Genomic DNA, 27,932 nt, shown 5'->3' on the forward strand with positions numbered 1-27,932 from the left:
CCGTTAACTAAAAAAAGCAATTTGACATCTGAAATCGAGGTATAGAGATGGTACTTGAAAAGGGTCGTAATAGTTTAAAACGGCAATATAAACAACATATGTGGTGTTATCATATGTCAGACAACCTCTAGGAATAAAGTCAATCATCTCGGCCGAGAGAATTGCATATTTGAAGTCCTTAAAACTAGTTTCGGAAAACAGTTCGGCCGACGTCTCTCGGTTGAATGTTTCGGGCGAGTTTGATGATTTACAGGTTGACATATTTGAAAAAAGCATCAAGCAAGTCAATGGGGGATATCTATAAAGGTGATACTTCTCTCTCTCAGCTATGGTGTTTGATTCACAGTTTTGCAAACAAAATTGAAAACAAAAGACCAACTAAAAATGTCTTATCCAGAAAAGTTTCAAGGTATTGCCATAGTCAACCCTAAAGATTGGAAAGCACCCCAAAAAATAACCTACGAACTTAAACAGTTCGGTCCACGCGACATCGACATCGACATCGAGATTGAATGTTGTGGTGTCTGTGGTTCTGATATACATTGTGCAGCTTCTCACTGGGGTGATATTGGTAACGATATGGTTGTTAGTCATGAAATCATCGGCAAAGTGATAAAACTTGGTCCAGATTGTAACACTGGTTTGAAATTGGGTGACAGAGTTGGTGTCGGCGCACAAGCCTTTTCCTGTCTCGAATGTGACCGTTGCAAGGAAGACAATGAACCATACTGTAGGAACGCCCTTTGGACATACTCTAGTACTTATCCTGATAAATATATCAGTAAAGGCGGTTACGCTTCACACATTAGAGTCCATGAACATTTCGCTATCCCTATTCCTGAAGAACTTCCAAGTCATTTGACAGCACCATTATTATGTGGTGGAATCACCGTCTTTTCTCCATTATTAAGAAATGGTTGTGGACCAAACAAAAAAGTCGGTATCGTTGGTATTGGTGGAATAGGCCATATGGGTGTTCTATTGGCGAAGGCTATGGGAGCAGAAGTATTTGCCTTCTCTCGTTCGCATTCCAAGAAAGAAGATTCTTACAAGCTAGGTGCTGACCACTATATTGCCACTAAGGATGATGAAGGCTGGGAAGAAAAGTACTATAACACATTGGACCTAGTTGTCGTTTGTGCTTCATCGTTATNNNGAGATATTGAAATTGATAAATTTGTCAAAGTTATGAGAATTGGGGGCACAATCATATCAATTAGTGCTCCAGATATGAGCGAAAAACTTACATTATCTCCACTAGGCCTTTTAGGTGTTAAGATAGGAAACAGTGCCTTAGGGTCTATCTCAGAAATAAAAACAATGCTTGATTTAGTCGCCAAAAAGGGCGTTAATTTATGGGTAGAGACTGTTCCTATTAGCGAAGCTGGCGTTAATGAAGTTTTTGAAAGAATGGAAAAAGGTGATGTTAGATATAGATTCACACTTGTGGATTTCGATAAGGAATTTAAATAAGTATTTTTATACTTTTATACGATTATTGACTAAATAAACTTCCTATCTCAAGGACTTCTATTGTCATCTAGAGCATGCTATAGCATAATGATTATGTCTAGCAATAAGCACTTCTCTTCTTGTAAATTGCAGCTATATAAATTGAAAAAACTTATTGATAAATTCTAAGACAAAGTAATCTTTCAGGACACAAAATGTGATGCGTGATCATCTGTTGATTGCGCGGTACTGGTAGCTTGCAAGTGGATGTTGTTCCATACACAGTGCACTTCTATGTTTCAAATGTTCTCAATAGCTTGTGATAGGTTCCTTCAAAAAAATAGTGTTATCTGAAGGCCACCACCGAGGTAAGCGATATTCTTCTTGCACATGTTCGTGGGGATTGTTACAAGATTCGAAATAAAAATTCCCTCAAGCCCATTGTATGGTCTGACAAGTTTGCAGTGAAACACTATCATTAGCTGAAGATATGACTGCAAGTTCGTGTAAAATTTCTTACCTTACAACAAAGAGTGAGCGCAGAATAGTCATAATAATTGCTTTAAGCGTAAAAATAACCACATAATTTAGTACAAAACAATTCAGTGAACGAATTTATGCAGGCACCAAAAGCACTTTTATAGGCCATGGATTTAACAGCATAATAGTTTGGTGAGAGTACTATACAAAAGCTGACCAAATACTCCTCTCTGCTTGATGTTGTAACTCACAGGAAACCAGCCCTGGGGTCGGCTGGGTCAAATACGTCACTTAGAACAGCCTCGGCCCTCAAACAGCGACAATGACGTTGTAGGTCACACAGACCGTAGTACCAACGAGGCCTATACACTTCGACGTGAATTCTCTACTACTGTAAAAGCCACACACAGCATTCGAGCTCTCTATCCCAACCATAGAACATTACAGCGTGCTGCCTCCAGCTGGCGAACATGAAGATTTACGCTAAGCCACCCGTCGAGAAAAAAATTCCACAAAAAAGAAACGGCGTAATTTCCCGTTACCCGGGGTGTGGAATTTTTTTCCACCAACACACAAGTAACTCCTATTAAGTAGTCTAGTAACTGAAGCATCGAGGCCCCTTGCATCCGTAATGATATAGACCATACGAGGTCATACGTACCCCGCAGTATTTTCTAGAAGGATTATATATTCATATCATTTCTTCTACTTTGGACCAAAAAGAATGGAGGCGGCACTATACACTCTGTTTGTGGAATTGAGTGTGGATTGATGTGTGCTTCTCTGTGGAATTCCTGTGGGTGGAACTGAAGAAAATTAAAGACTTTGCCACAGCTCTAGGTCACATGATTTCCAACTCTAAAAATAGAGCTCCATTTTCGAGGAAAAAGTGCGAGACCCGAGGGAACACATACAAAACGGTACCCGGCGGCCTGCAGTGATTTCTGTGAAAAACCAAACATCTCGTTGTCAGACCCTCGAACGGGAGTGTCCAGACTAATTCGTATTTTTTCTCTTAACTTGATTGTATAGTTGGGCACGAAAAGAAATTTGGAAGTTTGAGAACGACACTCGAGAAAATAGATGTATTTTTTTCAACTCACCAGATCAGACTTGCAAGAAAATATAGAATATTAGTGACAGTTTTGCAAAAAGAACGTTCTTTAGCTCCATATAAAGGTACGCTATGACATCTAGAAATCTGACACATGGTAAGGAGTCGTACAGTTCTTCATCTTTGAATGAACAAGACGACAGGCCCTTGTTGAATCCATTTTTGGCAAGTGAAGAAGATATCTCTTCAAAGTCTTCTTCACTCCACTATAAAAATGAGTACGGTCACGTTGATTCTGGATTAGGTTTCGATAACAGTCGCCAAATATCAGATTACGATGGTTATTACTCGAAAACAGATAATAACGATAATAACTTCATCAATAATAGCAATAATGAAAGTGACAACACAAATAGCAATCTCACGCCTCCCGTAATGAATGTTCACCAGTCTGCATCTTCTCTGAACTCTACAAATGATATTCTTTCTCCTGCTGCCTTTGATAGATACCCTTTGATTGGATCGAGAGTAACGTCAGTCGCAAATTTAGATCCGTCCAATCTTAACGGCAGCGTATCTCCATATTCTCCGGGAAATAGATCTAATTCAACTTTCTCGTCTGTCCTGAACCCTTTCAATGCAGAACAAGATTTTTCTCCATTTGGCGGGTATCCAACTTCTTCTTTCCCACTTTTACTAGAGGATAAAGAAGATGATGACTATTTACATAATCCTGACCCAGAGGAAGAAGCAAAATTGGACAGACAAAGATTCATGGAAGACTTCAAACATATGAGTAAGAGATCCTTTGCTGGTTTGGCTGGTATCTTATTCATTTTCCTCCTCGGTATATTCATATTCATCGTGCTACCTGCCATTACATATTCAGGAGCCATCTATCATAATTCAACTCCAGACGTAACTACTATCCTCAGTTTATACTCATATCCTACATTGCAGGCAGTCAGGACAAATTTGGTGGACCCTGATACCCCAGAAAGTGCATATTCAAGACAAGCTAAAGACGGTGATTATTGGAAATTGGTCTTTTCTGATGAATTTAATGCAGAAGGTAGAACTTTCTACAACGGTGATGACCAATTTTGGCAAGGTCCAGATTTTAACTATGCTGCCACAAAGGATTTGGAATGGTATACTCCAGATGCTATCACCACTAAGGATGGTACTTTAAAATTAAGAATGGATGCCTTTAGAAGTCATGACCTTTATTATAGATCTGGTATGTTACAAAGTTGGAATAAATTATGTTTCACTGAAGGTATATTGGAAATTTCTGCTCAATTACCAAATTACGGTAGTGTCTCGGGTCTATGGCCTGGTCTTTGGACAATGGGTAATTTAGGTAGACCTGGTTACATGGCTACCACTGAAGGTGTCTGGCCTTACAGTTATGATAGTTGTGATGCGGGCATTACACCAAACCAAAGTTCACCGGATGGTATTTCATATTTACCAGGACAAAGATTAAGTGTTTGCACGTGTGATGGCGAGGATCACCCAAATCAGGGTACTGGTAGAGGTGCTCCAGAAATTGACGTTATTGAAGGTGAAGTTGATACCAAATTAAAAGTTGGCCTTGCTTCTCAATCCTTGCAAGTCGCTCCCTTTGATATTTGGTATATGCCAGATTATGATTACATAGAAATTTACAACTTTTCCACAACCGTAATGAACACATATGCTGGTGGTCCATTCCAACAAGCTATTTCCGCAGTTTCAACGCTTAACACAACATGGTACGAGTTTGGTCCAGACGCTGGTTATTTCCAAAAATTTGCCATTGAATATTTGAATGACGATGATGATGGCTATGTTCGTTGGTTTGTGGGTGACACCCCAACATTTACTTTGTACGCAAATGCTTTACATCCAAACGGTAACATTGGGTGGAGACGTATCAGTAAAGAGCCTATGTCTATGATTATCAACTTGGGTATATCGAACAATTGGGCCTATATCGATTGGCAAATGATTTTCTTCCCTGTTACCATGTCTGTTGATTATGTCAGAATTTATCAACCTAACGATTCTATTTCAATTACATGTGATCCTGCAGATTATCCAACTTATGATTACATCATCGATCATCCAAAGGCTTATGAAAATGTGAATTACACGTCATGGGAGGCTGCAGGGTATGATATACCCAAAAACGCATTAACTGGAGGTTGTTCAAGTTCTAAATACAAACTTGCCTCTTCCTAGTTCTTATCTTTGTAAAGATAAATGCATTTAGAAGATATACTATATAACAAATTGTTTTATTTATGTGATTTTTTTACTGCGGCAGATACCTGCTCAATGTCATCAGGCATAGTTCTGCAACAGCCACCAATAATCCTTGCTCCTGCTTTTATGTATCTATTGACTACATCATTCCAAGTTATATCAGAATAGTGATTTGGTAACCAGATTTTCTTCACAGTATCATATATTTCACCACTATTTGGATAAGCAATTAACGGCATGTCCGGTAACTCTTTATGAATAGATTCTAAGATATCAGGGGAGTCACTGAAACTAACACAATTGATACCCAATAATAAGAAGTTGGGATTGATTTTACTACCGAGGGACTTTATATAATATCCAATTTCGTTCATGGTTGTACCATCTCTAAGGACTCCATTTTCATGGACTGAAAGACCAATATAGAAAGGCTTTGATAATATGGTGTCATCCCAGGACAGAATTGCTTTCAATTCATGGAAGTTGGGGACAGTTTCGAAGCCTATCAAGTCCAAATCCTTGTTCTGAAAAAAATTATCGAGCTGCGGTTTGAAATATGCATAGTAGTCTATATTTTCAGGATGCCCACCATAATCGCCGTTGAATTCCGCACAGACATGAGCACCCCAGGGCCCAATACATCCAATTAAGTATTTTTCATCTCCAATACAAGAACGTGAGAAGCTCACGATCCTTTCCAAAAGTTCATTGTACTCCTTCAAAGTCTTGATTGGCGTATTCTCAGTAACTGACTTGAAACTTGTTTGATATGTGATCGTCATCAAGATATCTGCACCGGCATCCAAAAAATCCTGAAACATGCCTTTCACGATTTCCCTATCCTTCGATGATGCATTGGACCAAAACGATTCACTGATAAATGGTATTGTAGACCATACTGGATTTGCCACGTGGATACCACGATTCTCTAATTCAGTACCCTGGCCGCCATCCAACACCAGGACTTTTTTAGGGTTTTCTTCTAAATATTCTTTAATAGGTTGACGAGGCATCTTTCTTATTAGTGTCACGGTTATCTAAAGTATGGAATTTTGTTCAAATGGTTGCTTCCCTGCCTTACTTTATATATGAAAATAAGTCTTAAACGAGAGAACTTCTTAGGACGTGCAATTTCTTGATCGAGAGTTTCTCCTTTTATGACTCAGGAGATTTTTGTCAATTCCGGAATAGTACGTAATTAAAGTTTAGATTTACGATTTTTGTTCGAGGAAATTAGTACAAATATTATATAAGCTATTTACAAATTAATCAACTGTCTTATATAGAAGATATGATTTAGCACCAGAATCTATACACTCTGTAGTAGAAAGGCTTGGAAGCAATTATTATTTTTTGTTCTTCACGTTGTTGTTTGAACAGTGCAAGATTTTCCACGGCTCTACCAGTGTCCAAGTCGATGTGTTTTAGAGGAATAAACAGTGATCTCCAGCCTTTCTTGTATGTTTTGTGAAAAATGTAGACGACAATCATAATCGGTATACTGAGACAATTCTCGAAGAATGCAGATGCACTTGGTGATTCGTCCAATGGAGAAATTGAGACGTAAAGTTCCCCCATGATTAGCAATATGTTCAGAAGAGAACCTAATATACCACCATAGATACCCAGCATTGACTTATATGCGATCTCGTCATTCGATCTATTTTGTTTTTTCAAGGCTATTCTGTACCTTACCTGAGAGAAGCATATACAGAACCAGGTGAAGAATGAAGATATGGAACACAATGCAAATAACCAGGTGAAAACGGTGCCTTCCTCAGAACAGTCAATGAGGAAAGCCAATAGACCAAAGATACCACAGATGACAATACCCACCAATGGCCTTCCTTTCTTGTCAATGTAGCCGCAAATTCTTGGTAATTGGCCAGCTGAACCTAATGCTTGGATTACTCTTGAAGAAGCATAGACGCATGAATTACAGACAGAAATTACGGCAACAAGAATAATAACATTCATGAAATTTGCCACGCTTGAGCCCATTGAACCAGCATTAGTTAGGGCAATGACAAATGGCGAAGCGGTGACATCTTCATCACTTGAGGCGCCAAGAAGTCGCTCGTCTGTATATGGTACTAGACATCCAATTATGACAACAGTGGTAATGTAAAAGACAGCAATTCTCCAAAAAGTTCCCTTTGCAGCTCTAGAAATGGCAGATATTTTTTTCGATTCAGCTGCAGTCAAGAGAACCAATTCAGCACCGCCAAACGAAAAGGCAGCTGAAACGAATGTATTGCATAGACTCTTGAAAACTGGATGGGCAAAAGAACCTGGATTGTGCCAGTATTTTGTACCTATATAACCACTGGAACCGGGACCTCCACCACATATAAGTACGATTCCGATGATAATGAAAATGATAATGGCCAATATTTTGATTATTGAAAGCCAGAACTCTGTTTCAGCAAAGCCTTCAACACCAAAAAGGTTTAGGAACATCACAAAAAGATAGAATATGGCAATCCAGACGGCAGGATCCACAGAATCGTTCCAGTATTGGATCACCATTGCACTTCCCATGAGTTCGCTGGGAAACGATATTAGCCAAGCTAGTGCATAATTTGTGGAAACTGTAAAACCGATTGATTCATCAATAAATCTGGTTACATGTGTAGCATAAGAACCCGAAACAGGATATTGGCACGAGAGTTCTGCAGCGCTCTGTACGACACAAAACATGGAAAGACCAACAAGTATGAAACCAATTAGTAGACAGCCTGGACCTGACGCTAATGAGTAGCCTAAACCAATAAATAAACCAGTACCTAAAGTGCCCCCGATTGCTATCATGGTCAAATGTCTTTGCATTAATGCCTTTTTCAGAGGCTGTTTAGCCAGTCGCAACTGTACCTTCTCTTCAGCAGTATACTTCGAGTCATCTTCGTCTATCGTAGCATCTAAATCCACTCTCTTGAATGAATCTCTGAATCTGTATAGAAAGGTTCCTTTTTCTGAAGAGCTAAATTCTGAGCCAGTCTTGACACTGTCGGTATATATCTTGCTCACTTCTTTATTGACCACAGAAGAACTCATTTTTTCTCTAGGATGTTAAGTGCAATCGATGTCTCTTTAATGCCAAGACAAGAACAACTATACATTGGAAATTCATGTGCTCTATATATGAAATGTGACATATACATACAGGCCGTTTTGAGTATTGCAATTTTTACACAGTTTTATGACGTTGTTTGTCTCGACACAGACATATTTGCTCTCGTTAAGAGCCTTAACTATCGTTTTTCGAAGTGTGCATCTTCGAGAATGGCTGTAAAAAGGATTGAACAAAACAAGATATGGCACATAACGAAGAAAATTATGCAACAAGTCGATATCTGCATGATAAGAGGTCGGAGAACGTTCGAGCCACATCATTTGCGATGGATTACCAGTAGCAATTAGATAACTCGGAAGTTCTTTTGTGCGCAACATTGTGAGAGCTTGTTGCGCTTGGCGTTCTCTGAGTCATTTACATAGACGAAAGCAGCTATTTATCCGAGAGCCTTCTAGAGGGGAAGAGGGCCGTGTAAAGTCCATTTTGGGTGCTGCTGTGGCGTTCATGTTTGCTGACACCGTAGGTTCACTTTAAAAGTAGGGTAGTGTCCTTTGCCAAATGAGGGATTGTCTTGGAGTAGGACTGTTTCCAGTACTTGGTGTATGACTATGGACAGTCCGGGAGAAACGTTACTGAACTACGACTACAATTTGAAAGAAAAAATCTTGCATCATCTTGGTTTGCGATTTATAAGGTACGTAATTCTCAAGTGTTTCAATAGTTTAGTTAAATCTTTTTGGATCAATTGAGCTCCAGAAATTGAAACACTAATCTTGGGACAGTGTACAATTTCTACTCAAGAAAACTCTGTCGCAACTGCGCACATCACGAATATGTATCTAGCTTTTTTTTTAATATCTTGTGGGCTTTAAAATGCAATAGAGTAACTAAAATTTAAATTTCCTTCTGTTCCGCGAGGTTCGAAGTAAAAAAACCATTCCACTCAAAGGATCTCATGAGTATCCATAGCGTAATATTCTAATCAATGCTTAGTACCGAACAACATTTCCAAATCACCACTTCGACCTCTTAATTAAGAATAAATAAATATGTACATATACACGATTCCGATTACAAAACTTCACAATTCCTCTTTGAATGGTAATTTGGATGTGTCTCCAACCGCAACGTAATTGAAACCATCAAGTTTAAATGGCTTGATGATTTCTGTATTCACAACTTCATTCATCTTGATTTTGGCCAATTCCATAGCTTTTGCAATGTCATTGTTTTTCTTTAGTTGACCTACTATCGATTTGAGGCTCTTTGACAAGATGCCAGCGTCTGTGCCTTTTAGATAGAGCTGAAAAAGTCCGTAGGAGTTATGGTACGTATCCACAAAAGAAGAATGGACTGATTCAAAACCTGGGAATAGTGGACATGTCAAATACGTCGAAAGGACCTCAAATAGTGGAATATCCGCTTTTTTGAGTGGGATACCAATCCCTACTACTGATTCTCCCGTTGCTCTGACTCTCGATTCACCAGAGTAAGCCTTCGGAACTGCTTCCGATTTCAAAGCTTTCCCATTTGGCAAGCTACTAATCAAAGAATCCTGTACAAACTTTTTCAAACTGTTTTCCTCAATGCCTTCACCTATAATATTGATATTTTCTTTTGTGTAGACTTTGTTCGAATAATTTTTAATATCATCGAGAGAAATTGATTGGACGCCATCATACAAAACTGGGTTACCCAAACCAGTCCTGTAAGTGATATTGTACAATGCATCCTGAGCCTTAGCTATTGGATCCATAGATCTGATTTGAGAATCGTAGTTTGCCGCTGGAAAGACGGATTCTACGAGTTCATGGGGTCTGAAAGTAGTCTTATACAAAACATTTCCCATAGCATTGACAAAATATGGTAAATTTTCTGATAAAAACGTCGCTTTCAGGGTAATAAATTCCCTGTCTACCATAGATTCAAACTTACCGCCTAATAACTCGGACTCTCTAACTAATCTCAAGGAAGACTTTCCATTGGTATTTTGATAATTAAACCTCGACAATAAATGGGCCAGACCATCTTTCTCTGCATAACGTGACCCACCATGAACTTTCACCGTTAATATAGAAACCTTCCCCGGATTACCATTTACCGTACTAATTGTATAACGCCTGACAACCTGTCTTGATAAATGTGATCTTAACATTCTTGTCAACAAGCTAGCACAGTAACTCGATTGAAAAAACTCTTCAAAGGAACCTAATCTCTGCTCAACCGAAACCTTCAAAGGAGTCTCTTCATTCCATCAGCCTAATCACTCTTTTATAAACCTCAAAACTCCGTTACCCAGTCGACCTGCTGTGCACAGTAAACGATTCCTCGAGAATAATTGGCTGAAAATCACATGACTGAAAATAATTTTATTACCACGTGATTTTTATCAACTTTTTTTCATCGAGTGAAATTTTTCTGCTAAAGTCATCGCTGGTGAAAAAAGAGAAAGAGAGAGCCTGATCTGTGAAAAACAATAGAGAGCTAGATCATCATTTTCCATTGTCATAGATCTTTAGGAGGTGAATTTTGTACTGAAAATGGATGCTATACTATCTTCGAGTTCCAATAACACAAATGATGCACAAAATGGTGGTGAAAGGCCAAATGATACGGCTTCTGCCGCAGTGAAACAAGATCCTGTAGATATCATGAACGTATCTTCAATTGAACAGAGAACTTTGAATCCTGAACGGTTTTTGTATATAGAGTTAGTAAAATCACACATGGGTCAGAAAGCTGCTCAAATTATTGATGTGTTGATAGGATTAGGCAGATTGAGTGCTCGTCAAATTTGTGAAAAATTATCCTCTACCTCCTTCGATGTGAAAACTGTGAAGACTACATTAGTTTCTTTGATCCAGTTACGTTGTGTCAGATACCTGGAAGAGACAGCTTTAAATGGGAAGAAGACAACCTATTATTATTATAACGAAGACGGTTTATCACTTTTACTCTATTCTGGTTTAATAATAGAAGAAATCAATCAACTATTCCCTTCAGATGGAACAGAAAATATATCTGCATCACATATAGTGCAGAACATCCTAACTTTTGGTTCAATCACCTTAGATAGTTACTTACAAAATTCAGATTCAGATACTTCGAAGCATCACACTGCAAGTATCTTCGTTAAACTTTGTGAAACTGGCTTCTTGATACCAATTTCAAAATTGCAATACACTCCTATCAATGAAATATGGAATATTTTATATCAAAAAAACTATAATCTAATTCCAAGAAATTCTACATTATCTGAATTAAAGAAGAAAACTGAGGCCAAATCAAAAACTAAAAGTGAATTTTCAAATATTTTGAATTCTATCAATGATTTATCAAAGATAATAATTATTGATCCAGAAACGTCTTTGAAAACGGTCATTGGAAATATCCCATTAACTTTTAACCTAGAAAGATTTCTAAAATCAAGAAGATCAAAACAGCTTGCACAATTTGCCAAATCAAGAATTGGAAAAACATCATCTATCATTTATAAAACTGCATTGAGAATGACTGAACAAGTCTCTCCACCTTTGATAAACCCATTAACTTACACAGACCTACTACAAGATCAGGATGAAACTGCTGCTATGTTCACTGATCTTGAATTATTGGAAGAAAAGACACCAGGGTTATCTTTCAATGCTATTGATATTGCAAAGTATCTACCTTCTGATGTAGATCTAAGAGGAAGCTTAGTTTCCAAAAAGACTGGTAAAAGGGCAAATAATGTCAATAACAATGCAAACCCAAGTAAAAAAATGAAAACAGAAGATGGTTTTGCAATCCCTGCATTACCTAAACATTTGTTAGATGCTGCTGAAGAAATAGGAGATGGTGATGACCATGATTTGGACGATGATTATGACGACGATGACCCTCATTCCGTTGGTTTAATTAATAGTCATTTAAAACTTTTGGTATCTTCTGGCCTGAAATTCTTGAAAGAAACAAAGCCAGGTGTTTATTACGTCCCATACAGTTCATTGATGCCATCATTAAGATCATCAGTTTATGACTATATTATTGCATCAACACTCGGACAATCAGCAATGCGTATACGTCGTTGCATCTGTGCTAATAAGCTTGTTTCTGAAAAAGTCATCAATTCAACTGCATTGATGAAGGAAAAAGATATCAGAGCTGCTATATCATCTTTAATTAGATATAACGTGGTTGAAATCCAAGAAGTGCCAAGAACCGTAGACAGATCTGCTGCAAGGGCTGTATTTTTATTCAGATCAAAAGAAAGTCATTCTTACATGTTTATAAAACAAAATCTAGCTTGGAATATGGGTAACTTACTCTTCAAAAAAGAAAAATTAAATGAAGAGAACTCTACTTTATTGACAAAAGCAAATAGAGATGATGTCAAAGGCAGAGAAGCTGAATTATTATTGGCAAGCGAGTTAAATCAACTAAAAATGGTTAATGAACGTCAGTTAACATCTTTCACTCGTCTTACCAGATTGATATCCCTCTGGGAAGCCTTTAAGTACAATAACTAGGTATGCATATATAACTCTAAATAAGTCTCAAAAGAAAAAAACTTGCTGTACATTTAATTCAACTAGTCGATATTTTTAATCAGAAACAACCATTTAAAGCTGATATAGCATTTTTATTCCAAGGTGTCAGGAATAAACTCTTCTGGATACTCCTAACGTCCTTTAACTTACAGTACGAATTACTCAACTGCTCAGCAGTAATTTTGTTTTGACCGTCTGTGGAAAGTTTTTGTTTAATTTTTTCGTCTAGATGGTTCCAGGAATTGGAATTATTAGGAAACAAGAATGCTGCTCTCTGAGTTAAAGTTTTGTCTGAAGTAATCTTTAGTCTCTTCTGTATCTCTTCAATCAATTGTTGTACTTCTTTATGTTTATCAGCAATTATATGTGAAGGCCCAATTGATTTCAATTCATCCAACACGTGCCTCATGCTATCACCATCGTTTTCTAAAATGGTCATAGCAACAATTGTCAAGGTGATGAAAAGATCAGAGCCGTATTGTAGAGCATAATCGGTTAATTCCTGCATTGCTATTTCTTTAGCTTCATCGCCTACTTCATAAAGAACTTTCGATATAAGCATTATCAGACTTTTGGAGTCTTTTGAGAGGTTCAACAATTGTTGAAAGTTTACTAGAGTTTCGTCGAAGTTGCCAAGATAGAAAAACGATAATCCCAGACAAATATAGTTGGATAAAATTCCCTTCAGCACTTTCTTGCTATGCAAACCATTTTCCTGGTAATCTGTCAATAAACCCTGCGATAAATTTGCATTTTCTACGGCATTTTCGTAATCACCGGAACCTAATTGAATTCTTGCCAATTGAGATTTGACAATGGCAAAATTAAACAATTCCTCATCATTTTGAGTTTTTTCGAATCTCTTCTCAAGGTTCTCAGTCAATCTGTTAGCAAGCTTTTCAGCAACCTTGAAGTTGTGAAGTCTTTCCAACACCAACAAAGCACATTGTAATGCGAATGGATCATTCGGATTTTTTTTGAAATACTGCTCCAGACCAAAAGCAATAGTATTCAGTTCTTCAGTAGCAGTGAGGTCTCTTTCTTCATTACCACCCCCTATTCTGTTTTTTAAAACGCTACTTGCATATAAGAGCTGTACAATCTTAGATCTACCATTGGCCAAAATATACGAATGCCCAAACATGTTTGCACTTTCAGTAGATTTACCCTCCTTTTCATATAACAATGCCATACCCAGCCATGGTGAGGAGTTCTGTGGGGCCATGCTTTGGGCTCTCGACATTATTTCACCAGCCAATACAGTATCGTTATTTTGCAGAGCGAGTAATGCTAGATTAAACCAGATTTCGACATCCTTTGGTGATAAAACCATTGCTTTAATAAAACAATGTTGGGCAACATGATAATTCAGTTCCATTGTGGCTATACCGAACCCAATCCAAGCTTCTGGACTATTAGATTGATATTTGATAGATTTTTTAAAAGACATAATTGCAGCATCTTTATAGCGTAATTCCTTGATAGTGCAGTAAGCCATCAGTTCCGAAATACCAAGATTATACCATATAGATGATCTAAGCGTACCTGGTAAAGTCTGAAAGTTGTCTGCATGGGATGCAATTGCATATTTGGAGGCCAATATCAGAAAGTCGCATGCAATAGATATATTGTCCGTACTTTCGGAAGACAGCAACTTATCAAGGGTGACACCATCAATATTATTTATTTCCTCAGTTTCCTCAGGTAAAACAAATGCAGAAAAAATGGCTACCAATGATTCGACTGGTAGTGTATCGATTTTTGATTCTACCAATAGATAAAGATAAAGCACTTTGGACAGTGTAATCCATACATTCTGAATGACACAGTCCAAATCTATGACTAATTCCTTGATCAGATCGATGGCTTCGCTAATGATTGCTATTGCTTTCATGAGATAACCCTGATTGTATAAATCAAAAGAATAATCAACTATTTGAGTCGCCAATTCCATCTTAAATACCTCCTTTTCCGGCTCGTCCTTCAAGACATGTCTTAGTATATCGATTGCTCTTTCGAACTCATCCATTTGAGCAAGCGCTACGGAATTGAAATATTTAGCGTAGTTATGGTCAGGAGACAGCTCGACAGCTTTTTCAAAAACTTTGATAGAGGCTTCAACACGCCCACATGCAAAATAGGCCTGACCTAAACCAACCCACGATTCTATATCATTTGGATCAACACGTAATGCAGACTGGAACCATTCGATCGAATCAGTTTCATTCTGGTCCTCTAAAAATGAAATCCCCATAACTCTGTATGGCCAGTTAGCCTTGCGCAATTCGGTTTTGGCATTTTCCGATTTGATCAATCTTTCCGCAATCTGGGAAGCTGTTGCCCAGTTACCACAGTCAGTATAGATGGTACAGATATATTCTGCTGCAGCTATATCACCAGAATCTAGCTCAAAGGCCTTATAGTAACACTTAAAAGCTCTTCCTCTGTCATTGTAAAACTTTGCATAGATATCACCCAATAATGAGTAAGCTTCTGCATAGGTGTCCGAACAATATTTAATAACTTGAACCAGTAACTTGAACGCAATTTTTATATTGATATCATCTTTATCCTCGTAGTATTTCGAAATATAAACTTTGGCTTGTCTCCACAGGGTCTTCGATTTAAATTCCAATGTACGTAAATCAGTCCCTTCAATTTTGTTCACAATTGTTGTAAATAACTCGACTGACTCATCTAACTCACCAATGTGCCCTTTACACCATGCCAACTGTGAAAGAATTTCTAAATTTGATGAAGTTGAAGGTTCTTGTTCAATGATATTAGTTATTAACGTATAAGCGCCGTTCCAATCCTCCCTTTCAATGGCAATAATACCTTTACCTATTTTTGCATTAATATTTGTTGGATCCTCGGACAAGATTTTATCAAACAAAGATAAAGCAGGCTTATGATTCTTTGGAGATTCGACATAAGTGTAACACGTGGCTAAATCGATCGTCAGCTCTTTCTTACTGTTTATCAAATTTGTACCAAGATCTCTAATATTATATGAGATAAGTGATATACCAGCTTTGATATATTTGGAAGCAGCCTCATATTCTTTATTTAGAATATAGTATCGAGATATGATACGATAAGCTAAGGTACTGTTTTTAGTCTGGCCGATATTTTCTATCAAAGTCGTCAATATATCTTCCTCAGATAACCAACCCTTATCTTTTGATTGGTCTTCATCATCCCTATCATTTTGCATCAGTTCCTTAAGCTCTTCTTCATCTTCATCTTCTTCAAAATCAGTATTCCTTGAATCTGCTTCATCAAGTTTAATATCTAGTGCTTTTACATTATAACTTGAAAAATTAGAGTTAATCCAGGCATACAGTAAAATGGCCAAAGGTTCATTAGGAAATCGCTGGAAAAATTTTATTACAATCATAGGATCCATCGAGTCTAGATCACTGAAATCAGACCAATCGAAATAATATTTCCATGCAATCAAAGAGTCGTGATCAATCAGAACCATTTCATCAACCATTGTCCTTATTTTGTCAAAATACTGCAATTTGATATCGGTTGGCATTGATTTCAATACTTTTATTCTATATTCAAGCCACATTCCCTCTAGGGCTTTTCTTTCGGCATCATCATCGATCAAGTTCACTAACTGATTATAAAGATCATCTAATATAGAGTCCTTGTAGATTTTCCATGCTAATGAATTTACTTTGATTTGATAATTTGGATCATTGGTACTCAGCTTCAATCTTTCTTGACTTAAAATTTTAGATACTTGCAATGTCTCTTTTGCACTTAGAATCTTGATTAACTCTTGTAAGGGTTGACCTGGGTCTTTGAATAAATGCCTACCCATCAGTTCATACAGTAATGTACCAGTTCGGAAAGATTTATAATAAGATTCTGAAAAGTCATCATTGCCTGTGAAATGTAGCTTCATGTTCTTTATCAAGTTTATGAGATCGACCTGAGACTCCTGGAGCTCAAGCAACACCTCCATGTACGTACTACACAGTAGGAAAAAGTCATCAAATGACACGATATCCGGAAGAATATGTTTCCTAGTCTCATGATTTTGAAACAGAAGAAACAGGCCTTTCCATGCCAGAAGGTTCTCTGGAACCAACTGTGTCGCTGACTTATAATTGTTCACTGCATTCGTTAGGTTATGATTAATATCATTTTCTGTCAAAGAAGCATAGGATTTTCCCAGAAACACATATGCAAAATAGTTATTCTTATCCAGCTTCAAGACTTCTTTCGAAATAGAAATGGCTTCTTCATAGTCGGCTCTTGCCAATTCTTGTTTAGCCTCCTTTAGCAACTGCTTGACGTCGGCCATATGTGTTTTAATATTCTGATCCTTGCTGTAGGATAAACTAAAATATCTATCCTTATTGGCTTTTCAGTGTGGGTTTTCAATATCTAGCTATTTTTTTCTCACTATTTATTAAATTGAAAAAGATTGATACTATCTCGAATATAGAGGATTACTAAGGAAAGTTACTTACTATATAGTAATAATGGAGAGGAATACGTCAGTGACGTTTAACCAATTGACGCAGAATTTTATTCAGAAGCTGAAGGATGCATTTCAAATGATTGATGATGATGGTGACGGTTATATAAGTGAGGGCGATCTGAAGAAGATTTTACAGAGCATAGGTAGGAATCCAGCGGAAGATGAACTAAATGCTATGTTGAGTAGGCCTAATGGTAAGAGAGGAGTGAATGGTATTTCGTTTCCCGAATATCTTTCCTTAATGGCAGACCTTACAGGAGAATTTCCAGAGGAAGAGGAATTGATCGAGTGCTTCAATATTGTCTCGGATGAAAACAAGACTATATTAGTGAAGGACCTAGTAGAAAGTCTGAAAGAAGCAGGATTTGAGAATCCAGAAGTTGAATTTGCCAAGATTTTGAAAAATCATAGTTCTAATCAACAATCCTCTGGGAAAAAAGTCTTCAAAAGTAATCAATTTTTAGATACAATAATTGATCAATAATTAGATATTCAGTTTACATATAGTTATACATATACAATTAACAGTGATTCATAAATCAAGATTCATAAATCAACAATTAATTCTTCAACACTCCAATCTTCAAAAGAACCATCTGGTAAATATCTTCTGATGACTAGTGGGATTTTCTTTTCAGCTAATTCTTTCATGGCAATCCTTAGAGGATCTGTTTCGCCTTCTAAATCTACAAAAACAGGTGCGTTCATAGAAATCTGTAGAGCTCTAGTACCTAGGATTCTTGCTCTTTCATATTTTGTCATGTATGGTGTGGTGGTTCTGTCTTCTTTGGCAATAGCTTTTTCTTTCAAAGTCTTCTTTCTAGTAGATTGGTATTCGTCGTTGAATCCACTTGTAATGATTGTATTCCCATTTTCATCTTTTAAGCCACCATCCACTGTGGCATTATTATTTTCATTATTATTATTATTGTTGTTATTATTTATGGCTTCATTGTCATCAAAATTCTCTTCATCAGAAAAGTGCTCCACTTCAAAATCTTCAAAATGTTCATTACCTTCATTGAAACTGTAAGTTAAATCAATTAAAAAATCGAATAAAAAATGTTAGTTATTTGAATTGTCGAACTATAGGTTAGAAAAAAGTAGCTAAACATACGCTTCTTCGTAGTCAGACATGGCTTATATATGTGTGTATGCAGAACTGGGGGGGTGAGGATGTGTAACGTAAGGGAAGTATCAAAGAGCCTGACCAATGTAATTAAACATCAGAATTTAATAGCTAATTTGCTATTGAAATTGTTCATAGCAGAAAATTTTTTTTTTCAGTAAGGACGAGATGAGGGCGCGAAATTAGGGCTTATCAGTCTTCAATTCGAACCCTACGCGAAGCGTTTTTCTCTTTCTTTCCAGCGGCTAAAGAAAAGATTCTCTAATATGATTTTCCAATCTAATGAACGACACAGCACAACTACAACTTGTTAAGAAAGAATGTGTGCACACATCCAGTGTGAAGAACTAACCAGTATACTAAAATCAGCTCCATAGTATCAGTCCTCGGCACTCGCTTACTATAATCAAAGCATACCTTACACGCAGTACTTTCCACGACTTTTAACACCGCGCGCCCCACCCAGCTCTCACTGCACTAACATACAACACACTACCAGACAATATATTGCACCTATCACTCCACCAGTTCAACCATTCTAGACTGTTCTTTCGTCTCATAAAAGTTGTTAATTTGGACTTCCCAGCCGCTGACATCAAAAATTTCTGCTTTTTTTTTCCTCCAACGATTACAGAATATCACGTGATGGAACCCTATCCTTGGTAAATTAGGGCTTTTTATTTTTTTTATCGACATCTCTCGAAGACTTTAAGTGATAATCCATCGAAATTTGAAAAAAAAGAATGCCAAGAGATGAGCATTTCTAAAAGAGTACCTCAGTTTTCGTGCTCCACTCTCCGTTTAGTAAATAGGGGGAAGTCTAAATATGTCCTCAGATGAAGAATATATCTATGAAAGTGATCATGATAGTGGACACGAGTTAAAGAATGAGTTGAATTCGTGGGAAGTACCAATTAGAACTACCGTGCCATCGGCATCCTCGTTGACACCAAGACGTTCACGGTCTTCTTCAGTAGGTAGCACAAGCACTACCTCTAGCAGCAGGCCCAAAAACTATCTATGTGATTACGATGGTTGCGCTAAAGCATTTACGAGGCCTTCGTTACTGACGGAACATCAACAAACCATCCATCATGGAATTAAATCATTCAAATGTAACGAATGTACAAAATCATTTGCAAGGAAAACGCATTTAGAAAGACACTTAATTTCACATTTAAATGACAAGGATAAACCATTTCATTGTAAATATTGTAATAAAGGCACTACAACAAGGCAGCAGTTGAAAAGACATGAAATCACACATACCAAATCCTTTCACTGCCCTTACAAAGATTGTGATGAAAGCTTCCACAAACACCCACAGTTAAGATCACATATTTTATCACTGCATGAGAAAAAACTGGCTTGTAAGCATTGTGGGAAACATTTCCAGCGACCTTACAGGTTGAATAGTCATATACAAAAGCATCATAATCCAAACGTTGAGAACCCATATTCTTGTTCATTTTCTGGCTGTCTACAAAGTTTTAGAACATGGACTCAATTGACCTTACATATTAAGAATGATCATCCAAAATTACAATGTCCCGTTTGCCAAAAATTTGTAGTTGGTGAAAGTGGTCTACAAATGCATATGAAAATCCATGACGATTCGTTAGTTTCCAGAAATTGGAAGTGCAAACATTGCGTTGACGGCTCTTTTCAAAAAAAGTCTGATTTAATATCCCACTTCTCTGACGTGCATCCCGGTTTGGATTTACCTGTAGAGCTAACTTATCATCCCGCTATAACTCTACCTGAATTGAAAGAGGCCAAAGAAGATTATATTGATGATTTTTCCGATCGTCTTAATGAAGGAAATACTCATTTGGAAGAAATCGAACAAGAAATTAAACTGAACAAGTTTTTGAATGAAAATTCTTCCATGAAACTTTTGCTAAATACAGTCGGAAGAAAACTTACATGTCCATTTAATAAATGCTATAGAACATTCAAAACACAAGAGCGTTACGATCTTCATATTGAAAAACATAAAATTCATCAGCTGAAGCTGAAATTATTGGAAGAAAAGAAAGAAGCTCGGGAGGAAGTTCAGAAGGAAGTCACAGAATAAAAAAATTAATCATTTTAGACATTTATATATTCTAAATTTTTTATACTCTTCTAAGAGAAAAACGAAAAAAAATAATATCGAAAAGCTTTTATAAAGGGAGTATATTCAGGCTCGTACGTCACTTTGATAGGCTCATATTACTCATGAAAAATACTAGCTCATCATCATCGCTTTCTCTTTGATCCTTACGATTCTTTTGACTATTATCATCATCAACAGGGCTCGTACTCTTGTTAGCTTCGTCAATTAATAGATCAGTAGATTGTACACTAGGTTTATGCAATTCAGCATGCGCCGGAATCGACATTGCCGTGGGTTTTGAATAATTGTAAGATTGTCCATAAGGTTGAATCTTATTAGCAGGGAAAGACCTCGATATGTTTTCAAAAGATCTTGGCGAGGCTTTCCATGAAGATGATTGAAAATTAGCTAATGATTCATCTAAGTCACTGTTTTCCTCTGCTAATTTAGCCTCATGTTCTTCATTTTCATGTATAATGTCTTCTGCGCCATTATGGTTGTTCACTGTATAAGAGTATGTTTGGCCAGCCAGGATGGGAGGCATGAAGTGCATAGCTGACCTTTCAGTTGAATTTCTTCTACTACTGGATCCACTGTTGGAGGCTTCCACTGTAGTTTGTTCGTTGGCATACAGCTTTGAATTAATAGAAGGATATAAGGGTGGGGAAGAAAATGAAATAGTGGGAGAATGCGAATGCGATTGAGAACGAGAGCGCGATCTACGCTTTTGTGTCGAATTGACAATTGGAATAGCTTGAGTTTGGGATATGCCATGCTTTGATGTATCTAATGTAACACTTTGGGACAAATCTTCGCTCAGCAAATCATTACTGGGTTTCAAATTTTGAAACTTGAGAATTGAATTCGAAATCATTTCATTATTCAAGCTATTAGTATTATTACTTGCATCTCTATCTCTCTTGAATGTAATTTCTGGTTTTTCATCTATTAGTTTCACAAAATTTAAAAGGTCATCATTTGATTCTTCTAATAATTGATTGCTTTTGATATTGGACTTATTATCGTTCATTCTATTGATGCTTGACTGTCTGCGCAAAGTACCATACGAAGTTAAAAATCTTGAGCTATTACTATCTACACTCGTACCTTCTACTGATGGCTTAGTCATTGGACCATAATTCGATGATATGCTTGACTTTCTGGGATATAAAGTCCCAAGGACGGATGATGTTGATGGATTACGGCTTGGAACTTGACTGGTACTTTGTAAGACACTATTGACAGAACCAATCTTAAATGGCTGAGCTTGTCTCGATATTGACATTGGATGTTTCTGCAGGAATTGATGGTTACTTTCAGTGGATGAAAATCCTAAATTAGGTCGTGCTTTTGGAGAAAGTGAAATCGATTTTCTATTAGTAGGAGCAGAAATTATTGTATTACTTTCTGTGTCTTCAATTTCAAATTTACAATCTTTTCTATAGGATATTGACACCCTTAAAAGACCGTATTCAGTCCAGACTGGAGTTATCTTCTTTTGGTCTAAATGAGAAGGTATGTTTGATTCGTTAAGTACGTTTGAATAGGAGTTTATTATTGGTTTGCTGAGACCAATTCTCCCTTTCGAAAGGATTGGTTTAGAGCCATCCACTATTCTAGTTCCCACACTAGGCATTGGTCTAGAAATGTTTGTTTGTGAGTTGAGCTGAGCATTAATAGAGGCGCAAAGCTCATGCACTGGAAGAATATGAATAAGTGTATAGATGTAACGTAGTAAGAGCACCAATTGTCGCTGTATATTATGTTCCTCATCATCTTCAACTTGGCATGACTGAAAAGTTGTCGATGAGTTATCTAGCTCTATTAACCAACGTTCTAACATTATTTCTGTTTTCTTACTCCCCTTGCAGACGTTCCATAAATTTTCATCATTATCTTTTAGTCGCACTATGTAACTAGCAGGTAGTCCTCGTAAATCGAGGAATGTTTCCACGACCAATGGGGCTAAGACTTTGCCTCCATCGAAATGTAGCCAGTTATTTATCAAATCTGGAAGAAAGTAAGTTGATGACTCATCTGACCTAAACCATTCATCGCTAATCTTTGGTGAATCCTGCAATACGTTTGAAGATACAGAAGAGCAAATTAATAAAGTGGATTTAAGAAAGAAATTGTCAATTATTTTTAGAATATCACAATCACTCGAACTAGTAGGCATTTTGTACTGGCTTGTTTCTCATGTATAGATGAATGCTAAAGGGAAAGTAATAGTGTATCTGAAATGTATTACAAGTTCCTTATATCAGTTGAGTTCACTGGCTAATATAATTTATGCTAGGGTTTTTTTGGGAGGCGAAGACTATAAGTGGGGTTTTAGTGATTCGGTATAGTAAAAAAATCTCCTCACGCTGATTCGAATCTTATTAAGTGAATTAAAACGGAAAACTCCTCTAAAAAGTCTAATATGTGGCTAAAATAACTGTATCGACTAGAGTCTGAAACGTGCCCTCACAGATAAGTGGATTTCGTTATAATCTATGAAGTATTTGTAAATTAATCAGAATCCCTTTAAACCTCACTGAGTTTCATATCTTTACGTAAGAAGGCGCGCGTCTCAATAAAAAAAAACGACAGTGATACGCAACCATTATGGTTGAAGATTTTTCGATATTAGATATGGTTGTAGATGTATATACATATATAGTTGTGTCCTGAGGCTGGTAAGTAAATAGAGCTCATCCTTTTCAGTCACATCATTCTTGTTCAAAGGCGCTCCAAAGATCATAAAACAAATCAAGCAAACAGCCAGAGCTCCAAGCTTGTGTCGGGCTGGAGTCGTTACACAGTTCACCGTCCTTGTTGGTTAACTCTGTTAAGCCTGCCCATGGGCTAGTTGCTATCCAGTCTCTATGTTTATCAAGTCTTTGATATAGTTGTTGATATAAAAATGAGGAAGGCCTGCGTTTTTCGTCATTTGAGCAACGAGGATCAGTCAGGAAGTTGAAATGGAGGTACGCCCTCAAGAAATAGCCAGTACACCAGACCCATTCAGGACCCTGGTGGTAATTTCTACCTTTCGAAGTAGCAAAATCATCAGAATCTTCACTGTTAATGTAATAAGGACGGTAATTGTAGTCGCTCGGATCCAATGTACGCATACCGACAGGCCCTCTTAACACTTTATCTGCTAGGTTCAACGTTGCGGCAGCATACTTTGGTGTAAACAATTCTGGAGCCACTGTCATTGCAATGGCAAAATTTGCTCTGAATTGATAATCTTCATATGGTTTACCAGATTTATACAAATCTCTGTAAATACCTCTTCTATTGACTATGTTACAATCAACATCATACAGAGGGTCATCTTTTGGGTCTAACGGAATATAAAACTTCTTCTCGAAATTCTCTTGCAATAGTTTATTCCAGCTTTCAAAAGTTATCTTACCATTATCATTCTTGGTCACTTCAGTGTATTTAAATAAGTTTTTAGAATTCAGTTCTAGAACAAATCTTAGGCAACTTTTCAGTAACCCGTTTATTTCGATAGCAGCCCCATCTCTTGGGGTGCCTGGGACACCTACGGATCCGGCTTTCTCGCTTTCACCCATTTTATCCATCCAAGTACCACAGTTGGATTGTGAGCCACCATGTATTAGACCAGTCGACCAGTCAACATGCACTTCAACATTGAACCCTTCGCTTTTCATAACACGATCTAAATTTGGGCCGGCATTAGCTTCCCTGTATGCGATCCCCTTTGCGTGTCTGCTCAAAATTTCATAGATAATATCTTCGATAGTAGTGGAGCAACTGAATGCTCTGGGATCATCATGCGTGACATAAGTATCGTCCAATGGGAATCTTCTTGTAACACTTTCTTTTAAGATATCTTCTCCGTTTGGTACAATATGGATATAATCTTGAATTGCTTGCACAAAAAACCATGCAGCATCGCGTGCATTGTACCTTGGATTTCTACCTGCGTCTAGTAAGTTGGGGATTAGGCCGTGCTTTAAAGTTTTGGCAAAAGCTAAAATATGTTGTTTAGCAATGTCAAACCGGCCTGTCGTAAGAAGTAGACCACGGAATGCAATAAAAACATCTCTACCCCAACATCTCATATAATTAGTACTGAAATGTGGTAAACCTGCTGCCATAGCTGGAATATTTTTGTCTGGCAAAATAGATGTTGAGTTAAGTGTGGAAATCATTTGAATTGAAGTCATGGCTAAACTTTGGACAAATACTGTAGCTTTCCCTATATTATGTGGCATTAGCTGCATAGCACGTAAACGGCAACAGCCATATAAAATACCAACAATTAAGGCAAAATAACTTGGTCTTAGATAACTTGGTAGTTTTTCGACTCTTTCAAACCTGGAACGTAGCCAGTTTTGAACCTCTGTAACACCTGGTTCGTTTTTGTAAGAATCTAATCTATTTACAACATAATCAAGAGCCCAAGTACCTGCACGTAAGTTATTGCTCAATGGATGAGCAAGGTCATTGTAAAACATGATTCCCTGTAAAACTGATACCCAACCCTGAAGACCACAGTAAACTAACTTTCCAAAGTCAGGTATGTCATAAGCGCCCACCTTGCCATTACTTGAATCTAGTTCTTCACTCTCAGAACGGAATAAGATATAATTCAACGATTCAAGAGTTAAATTTTTTGTTGCTTTCAATGCACCAGATCTAATATAGTGATCCAGTGCGGAGTCTATACCATTCTGCTGAGTCTGAAATATTGCAATAGAACCTGTTGGGAAATCCTCTGGAATAATAATTGTGGATGTTTCACTCTTCTCTTCATACTTGATGTCGAAGCCTTCTAATTTCCTCAATTTTGTTGGAATACCTTTAATCTTTTGAGTATCCTGGGTTTCTTCAACTGATCCAATTTTCTCTAGACTGTAGGAAAATTTGAGCTCACACTTAGATTGGTTTAAAATGACAGGAGGTAATACTTGCTCAGCCTCATTTTCATGAAATTTCATTCTTGCAATTAAATACCAACCAGAACCTGTCTTTACATCAGTACGGTGGAAAGTAATATATTGCCCCTCATGGTGCACATGCATTTCTGAGTCTTCAATATCATTTGATTTCATACTTATATTTTCTCTAATCTCATTAAGCAAAGACTTGACTTTACCAATGCCGTCACATTCCTTAAATTCGTATACTCTTGATTCCTTAACAAGATCCAATAGATATGGGAATATTTCGTCGTAACCATATACTGATCCAATGGCAGATGAGCATAATGCGACCAATGCGGCGTTTGGTAAAGTATCTTCAACAGTTCTTTTTTGATATGGCATTTCGTTATCATGAGTACAATCCATAAATAGGGCGTGCGGAGGGGTAGCGGTTAATATTTTTGGGATCATAATTTCAGAAACACATTTCATCGAGTTGTCATTAGGGTCGTAAGAACAATACTCTTCATCCACATTAATATCAGCTGGAAATGGAAAATCGTGCATTGGGACAAACCTGTAAGAACCGATCGGTCTTCCACCATGTCTATGAACTAATCTTGAAAGCTCTTCCTCTGACCAGCATTGCATTGCCTCCCTGATTAGGGAGGAAATACCTAATCTTTCTACAAACAAACAGTCCAAAGATTCAGAGCCAGAAAACAATTCTGCCACTACATATAAATTAGGGTTAAATTTCCTAGCTAGATCTAAGAAGTACTCACCGACATGCAATGGGGTTGAATGACAATTATCAATTCTAAAACCATCAAATATCTTCGCATTTATTTCAATATACTTGGACATTCTTTCCCATAGATAAGGTGAATCCTCTGGACCATTACCGTAACGTAACTTCACACAATCACCCCATACAATTACCTCTCTACGTAAGTATGCCTTTGAAGTCGAAGATGCAAAGTCAACCAATGGATTACCATCCCATATCCAGCCATTATTTGCCAGAGCGTATTTTTTACCATCTCTTCCAGTGAATCTTGTAAAATATGGCTCAAATAAAGGTTTCTTATCAGTAATTTCACCTTGTTTCGGACCATTGTCATCTAACCTTAAATATTTGATACGATTGAATAATTGTTCTAGAATTTCGTTGACATCATCATCATAAGAACGATACAATGGTAAATTAATTTCATCTAATATTTTATTGCACTTCGTTTCATTATATTTGTTGCCATAATTTGTTTTCAAAATTTTGATTAATTTTTCAATAGAAATTTTTGAATTATTGTTTCTTTTAGAAATAGCATATAGTTTTGTATCGTCCGTTGCATACTGGCAAATGAATTTAGCCATATTCGTTATATTATCTGCATCCTCGATTTTTTGAAATTCTTCATCAGTTTTTACGCTATCCCAATGTGACCTTATTTCCAATAGAAATTCCTTCACATTTATAGCATAAAATTCCCATAGCTTTAGTGCACCTAGGACATGAACTTTAATACCGTCCATAATTTTGAAAAGATCATCTTCTGAGTTTAAGTGTGTGGGATAGCCATAACTTTTCAAATTATGGCTAAATTCTAGAAGAGATTCATCCAATTCAATGGCTGGAGTAAGATGTGGAGCTGTGGATTGATTATAACCGGAGTCAGGGTGATCTAGTAGCCATTCTGAATTATTGGCTGTATGATTAAATACAATATCTGTCAATGACAAGATGTTGTAGTCCTTGTGTAAATGTTCTACCATCTTCTTGACATCATCGGTGGAATCAAAGAAATTAGGATCAAATGACATTTGATCATATATTGAATAAGGAGAATCACTTTCACCACGATATTGTAACGGAGTAAAATGGATCATATTATATTTCTTAGACGCAATCTTTTGGAAGATTTTGTCCCAGTCATCAGTGACAGATCTTCCCAGCCATTTAGAAACGACACTTTGCATAGCAATTGAGTTCAATTGTAGGAAATTACCATTAATCTTCAAGATAGGCAATGCTACAAAATAGAACTTCCTCGTAGTCTCCAATTCGTCCTTTGCATTTCTAAACGATAGATAGAAACAATAAGGTCCAGGTCTATAGATATCTAAGGCAATTTGATCGTCTCTATGGAAACTTGTATGGATAATTTTCTTGTAGAACTTATCCCTTTGAAATTCAGTGTTCGAGTCAGGGGGACAATTAGTCCAAACCAGACCATCTCTCGATATGGGAGATCCAGCAGCAATTAGCAATCTAACAGTATATAATGGTGTTCCAGCATGAGCTGAATCCGGTAGGGGTAAAGAGGGCAAAGTCAACACACCTTTACCATAGGAAGAACTCGTTATCGGCTCACCATCATCATTCAAACGTAAAAGTAAAGTTCTATTCAAAGTCATGGTCGAACCCTTTTTCGTGTGTGATCTTAACTTTCATGTCAAGAGTGAAGAAAACACATTAA

The 27,932-nt window shown here is 37.1% G+C and overlaps 12 protein-coding genes across 12 annotated transcripts; 5 read left to right on the forward strand and 7 right to left on the reverse strand.

The window, feature by feature from the left end:
• Positions 1-384: 384 nt before the first annotated feature.
• KAFR0B00190 (NAD(P)-dependent alcohol dehydrogenase) lies at positions 385-1,473 on the forward strand (the record flags this gene model as incomplete). The annotated part of the gene is made up of 1 exon (XM_003955405.1): positions 385-1,473. One exon carries the CDS (start codon positions 385-387, stop codon positions 1,471-1,473), a length of 1,089 nt encoding a protein of 362 aa, XP_003955454.1.
• Positions 1,474-3,118: 1,645 nt separating this feature from the next.
• On the forward strand, positions 3,119-5,212 carry KAFR0B00200 (SKN1/KRE6 family beta-glucan synthesis-associated protein; the record flags this gene model as incomplete). The annotated part of the gene is made up of 1 exon (XM_003955406.1): positions 3,119-5,212. One exon carries the CDS (start codon positions 3,119-3,121, stop codon positions 5,210-5,212), a length of 2,094 nt encoding a protein of 697 aa, XP_003955455.1.
• A 56-nt stretch (positions 5,213-5,268) lies between these two features.
• On the reverse strand, positions 5,269-6,249 carry SAM4 (S-adenosylmethionine-homocysteine S-methyltransferase SAM4; the record flags this gene model as incomplete). Its single annotated transcript, XM_003955407.1, has 1 exon — positions 5,269-6,249. One exon carries the CDS (start codon positions 6,247-6,249, stop codon positions 5,269-5,271), a length of 981 nt encoding a protein of 326 aa, XP_003955456.1.
• Positions 6,250-6,532: 283 nt separating this feature from the next.
• SAM3 (bifunctional polyamine/amino acid permease SAM3) lies at positions 6,533-8,290 on the reverse strand (the record flags this gene model as incomplete). Its single annotated transcript, XM_003955408.1, has 1 exon — positions 6,533-8,290. One exon carries the CDS (start codon positions 8,288-8,290, stop codon positions 6,533-6,535), a length of 1,758 nt encoding a protein of 585 aa, XP_003955457.1.
• Positions 8,291-9,390: 1,100 nt separating this feature from the next.
• QCR2 (ubiquinol--cytochrome-c reductase subunit 2) lies at positions 9,391-10,464 on the reverse strand (the record flags this gene model as incomplete). Its single annotated transcript, XM_003955409.1, has 1 exon — positions 9,391-10,464. The coding sequence occupies one exon, from the start codon at positions 10,462-10,464 to the stop codon at positions 9,391-9,393; it is 1,074 nt and encodes a 357-aa protein (XP_003955458.1).
• Positions 10,465-10,849: 385 nt separating this feature from the next.
• On the forward strand, positions 10,850-12,817 carry RPC82 (DNA-directed RNA polymerase III subunit C82; the record flags this gene model as incomplete). The annotated part of the gene is made up of 1 exon (XM_003955410.1): positions 10,850-12,817. One exon carries the CDS (start codon positions 10,850-10,852, stop codon positions 12,815-12,817), a length of 1,968 nt encoding a protein of 655 aa, XP_003955459.1.
• Positions 12,818-12,896: 79 nt separating this feature from the next.
• Positions 12,897-17,159, reverse strand: SKI3 (SKI complex subunit tetratricopeptide repeat protein SKI3; the record flags this gene model as incomplete). Its single annotated transcript, XM_003955411.1, has 1 exon — positions 12,897-17,159. One exon carries the CDS (start codon positions 17,157-17,159, stop codon positions 12,897-12,899), a length of 4,263 nt encoding a protein of 1,420 aa, XP_003955460.1.
• Positions 17,160-17,340: 181 nt separating this feature from the next.
• On the forward strand, positions 17,341-17,823 carry MLC2 (Mlc2p; the record flags this gene model as incomplete). Its single annotated transcript, XM_003955412.1, has 1 exon — positions 17,341-17,823. One exon carries the CDS (start codon positions 17,341-17,343, stop codon positions 17,821-17,823), a length of 483 nt encoding a protein of 160 aa, XP_003955461.1.
• A 62-nt stretch (positions 17,824-17,885) lies between these two features.
• Positions 17,886-18,476, reverse strand: RPO26 (DNA-directed RNA polymerase core subunit RPO26; the record flags this gene model as incomplete). The annotated part of the gene is made up of 2 exons (XM_003955413.1): positions 17,886-18,366; positions 18,457-18,476. The coding sequence occupies 2 exons, from the start codon at positions 18,474-18,476 to the stop codon at positions 17,886-17,888; spliced, it is 501 nt and encodes a 166-aa protein (XP_003955462.1).
• Positions 18,477-19,294: 818 nt separating this feature from the next.
• PZF1 (Pzf1p) lies at positions 19,295-20,545 on the forward strand (the record flags this gene model as incomplete). Its single annotated transcript, XM_003955414.1, has 1 exon — positions 19,295-20,545. The coding sequence occupies one exon, from the start codon at positions 19,295-19,297 to the stop codon at positions 20,543-20,545; it is 1,251 nt and encodes a 416-aa protein (XP_003955463.1).
• A 118-nt stretch (positions 20,546-20,663) lies between these two features.
• ATG13 (serine/threonine protein kinase regulatory subunit ATG13) lies at positions 20,664-22,745 on the reverse strand (the record flags this gene model as incomplete). The annotated part of the gene is made up of 1 exon (XM_003955415.1): positions 20,664-22,745. One exon carries the CDS (start codon positions 22,743-22,745, stop codon positions 20,664-20,666), a length of 2,082 nt encoding a protein of 693 aa, XP_003955464.1.
• Positions 22,746-23,280: 535 nt separating this feature from the next.
• Positions 23,281-27,870, reverse strand: GDB1 (bifunctional 4-alpha-glucanotransferase/amylo-alpha-1,6-glucosidase; the record flags this gene model as incomplete). The annotated part of the gene is made up of 1 exon (XM_003955416.1): positions 23,281-27,870. One exon carries the CDS (start codon positions 27,868-27,870, stop codon positions 23,281-23,283), a length of 4,590 nt encoding a protein of 1,529 aa, XP_003955465.1.
• Between the last annotated feature and the right edge of the window lie 62 nt (positions 27,871-27,932).

Source organism: Kazachstania africana, chromosome 2 (genome assembly GCF_000304475.1).
Source record: "Kazachstania africana CBS 2517 chromosome 2, complete genome".
Taxonomy (NCBI): Eukaryota; Fungi; Ascomycota; class Saccharomycetes; order Saccharomycetales; family Saccharomycetaceae; genus Kazachstania; species Kazachstania africana.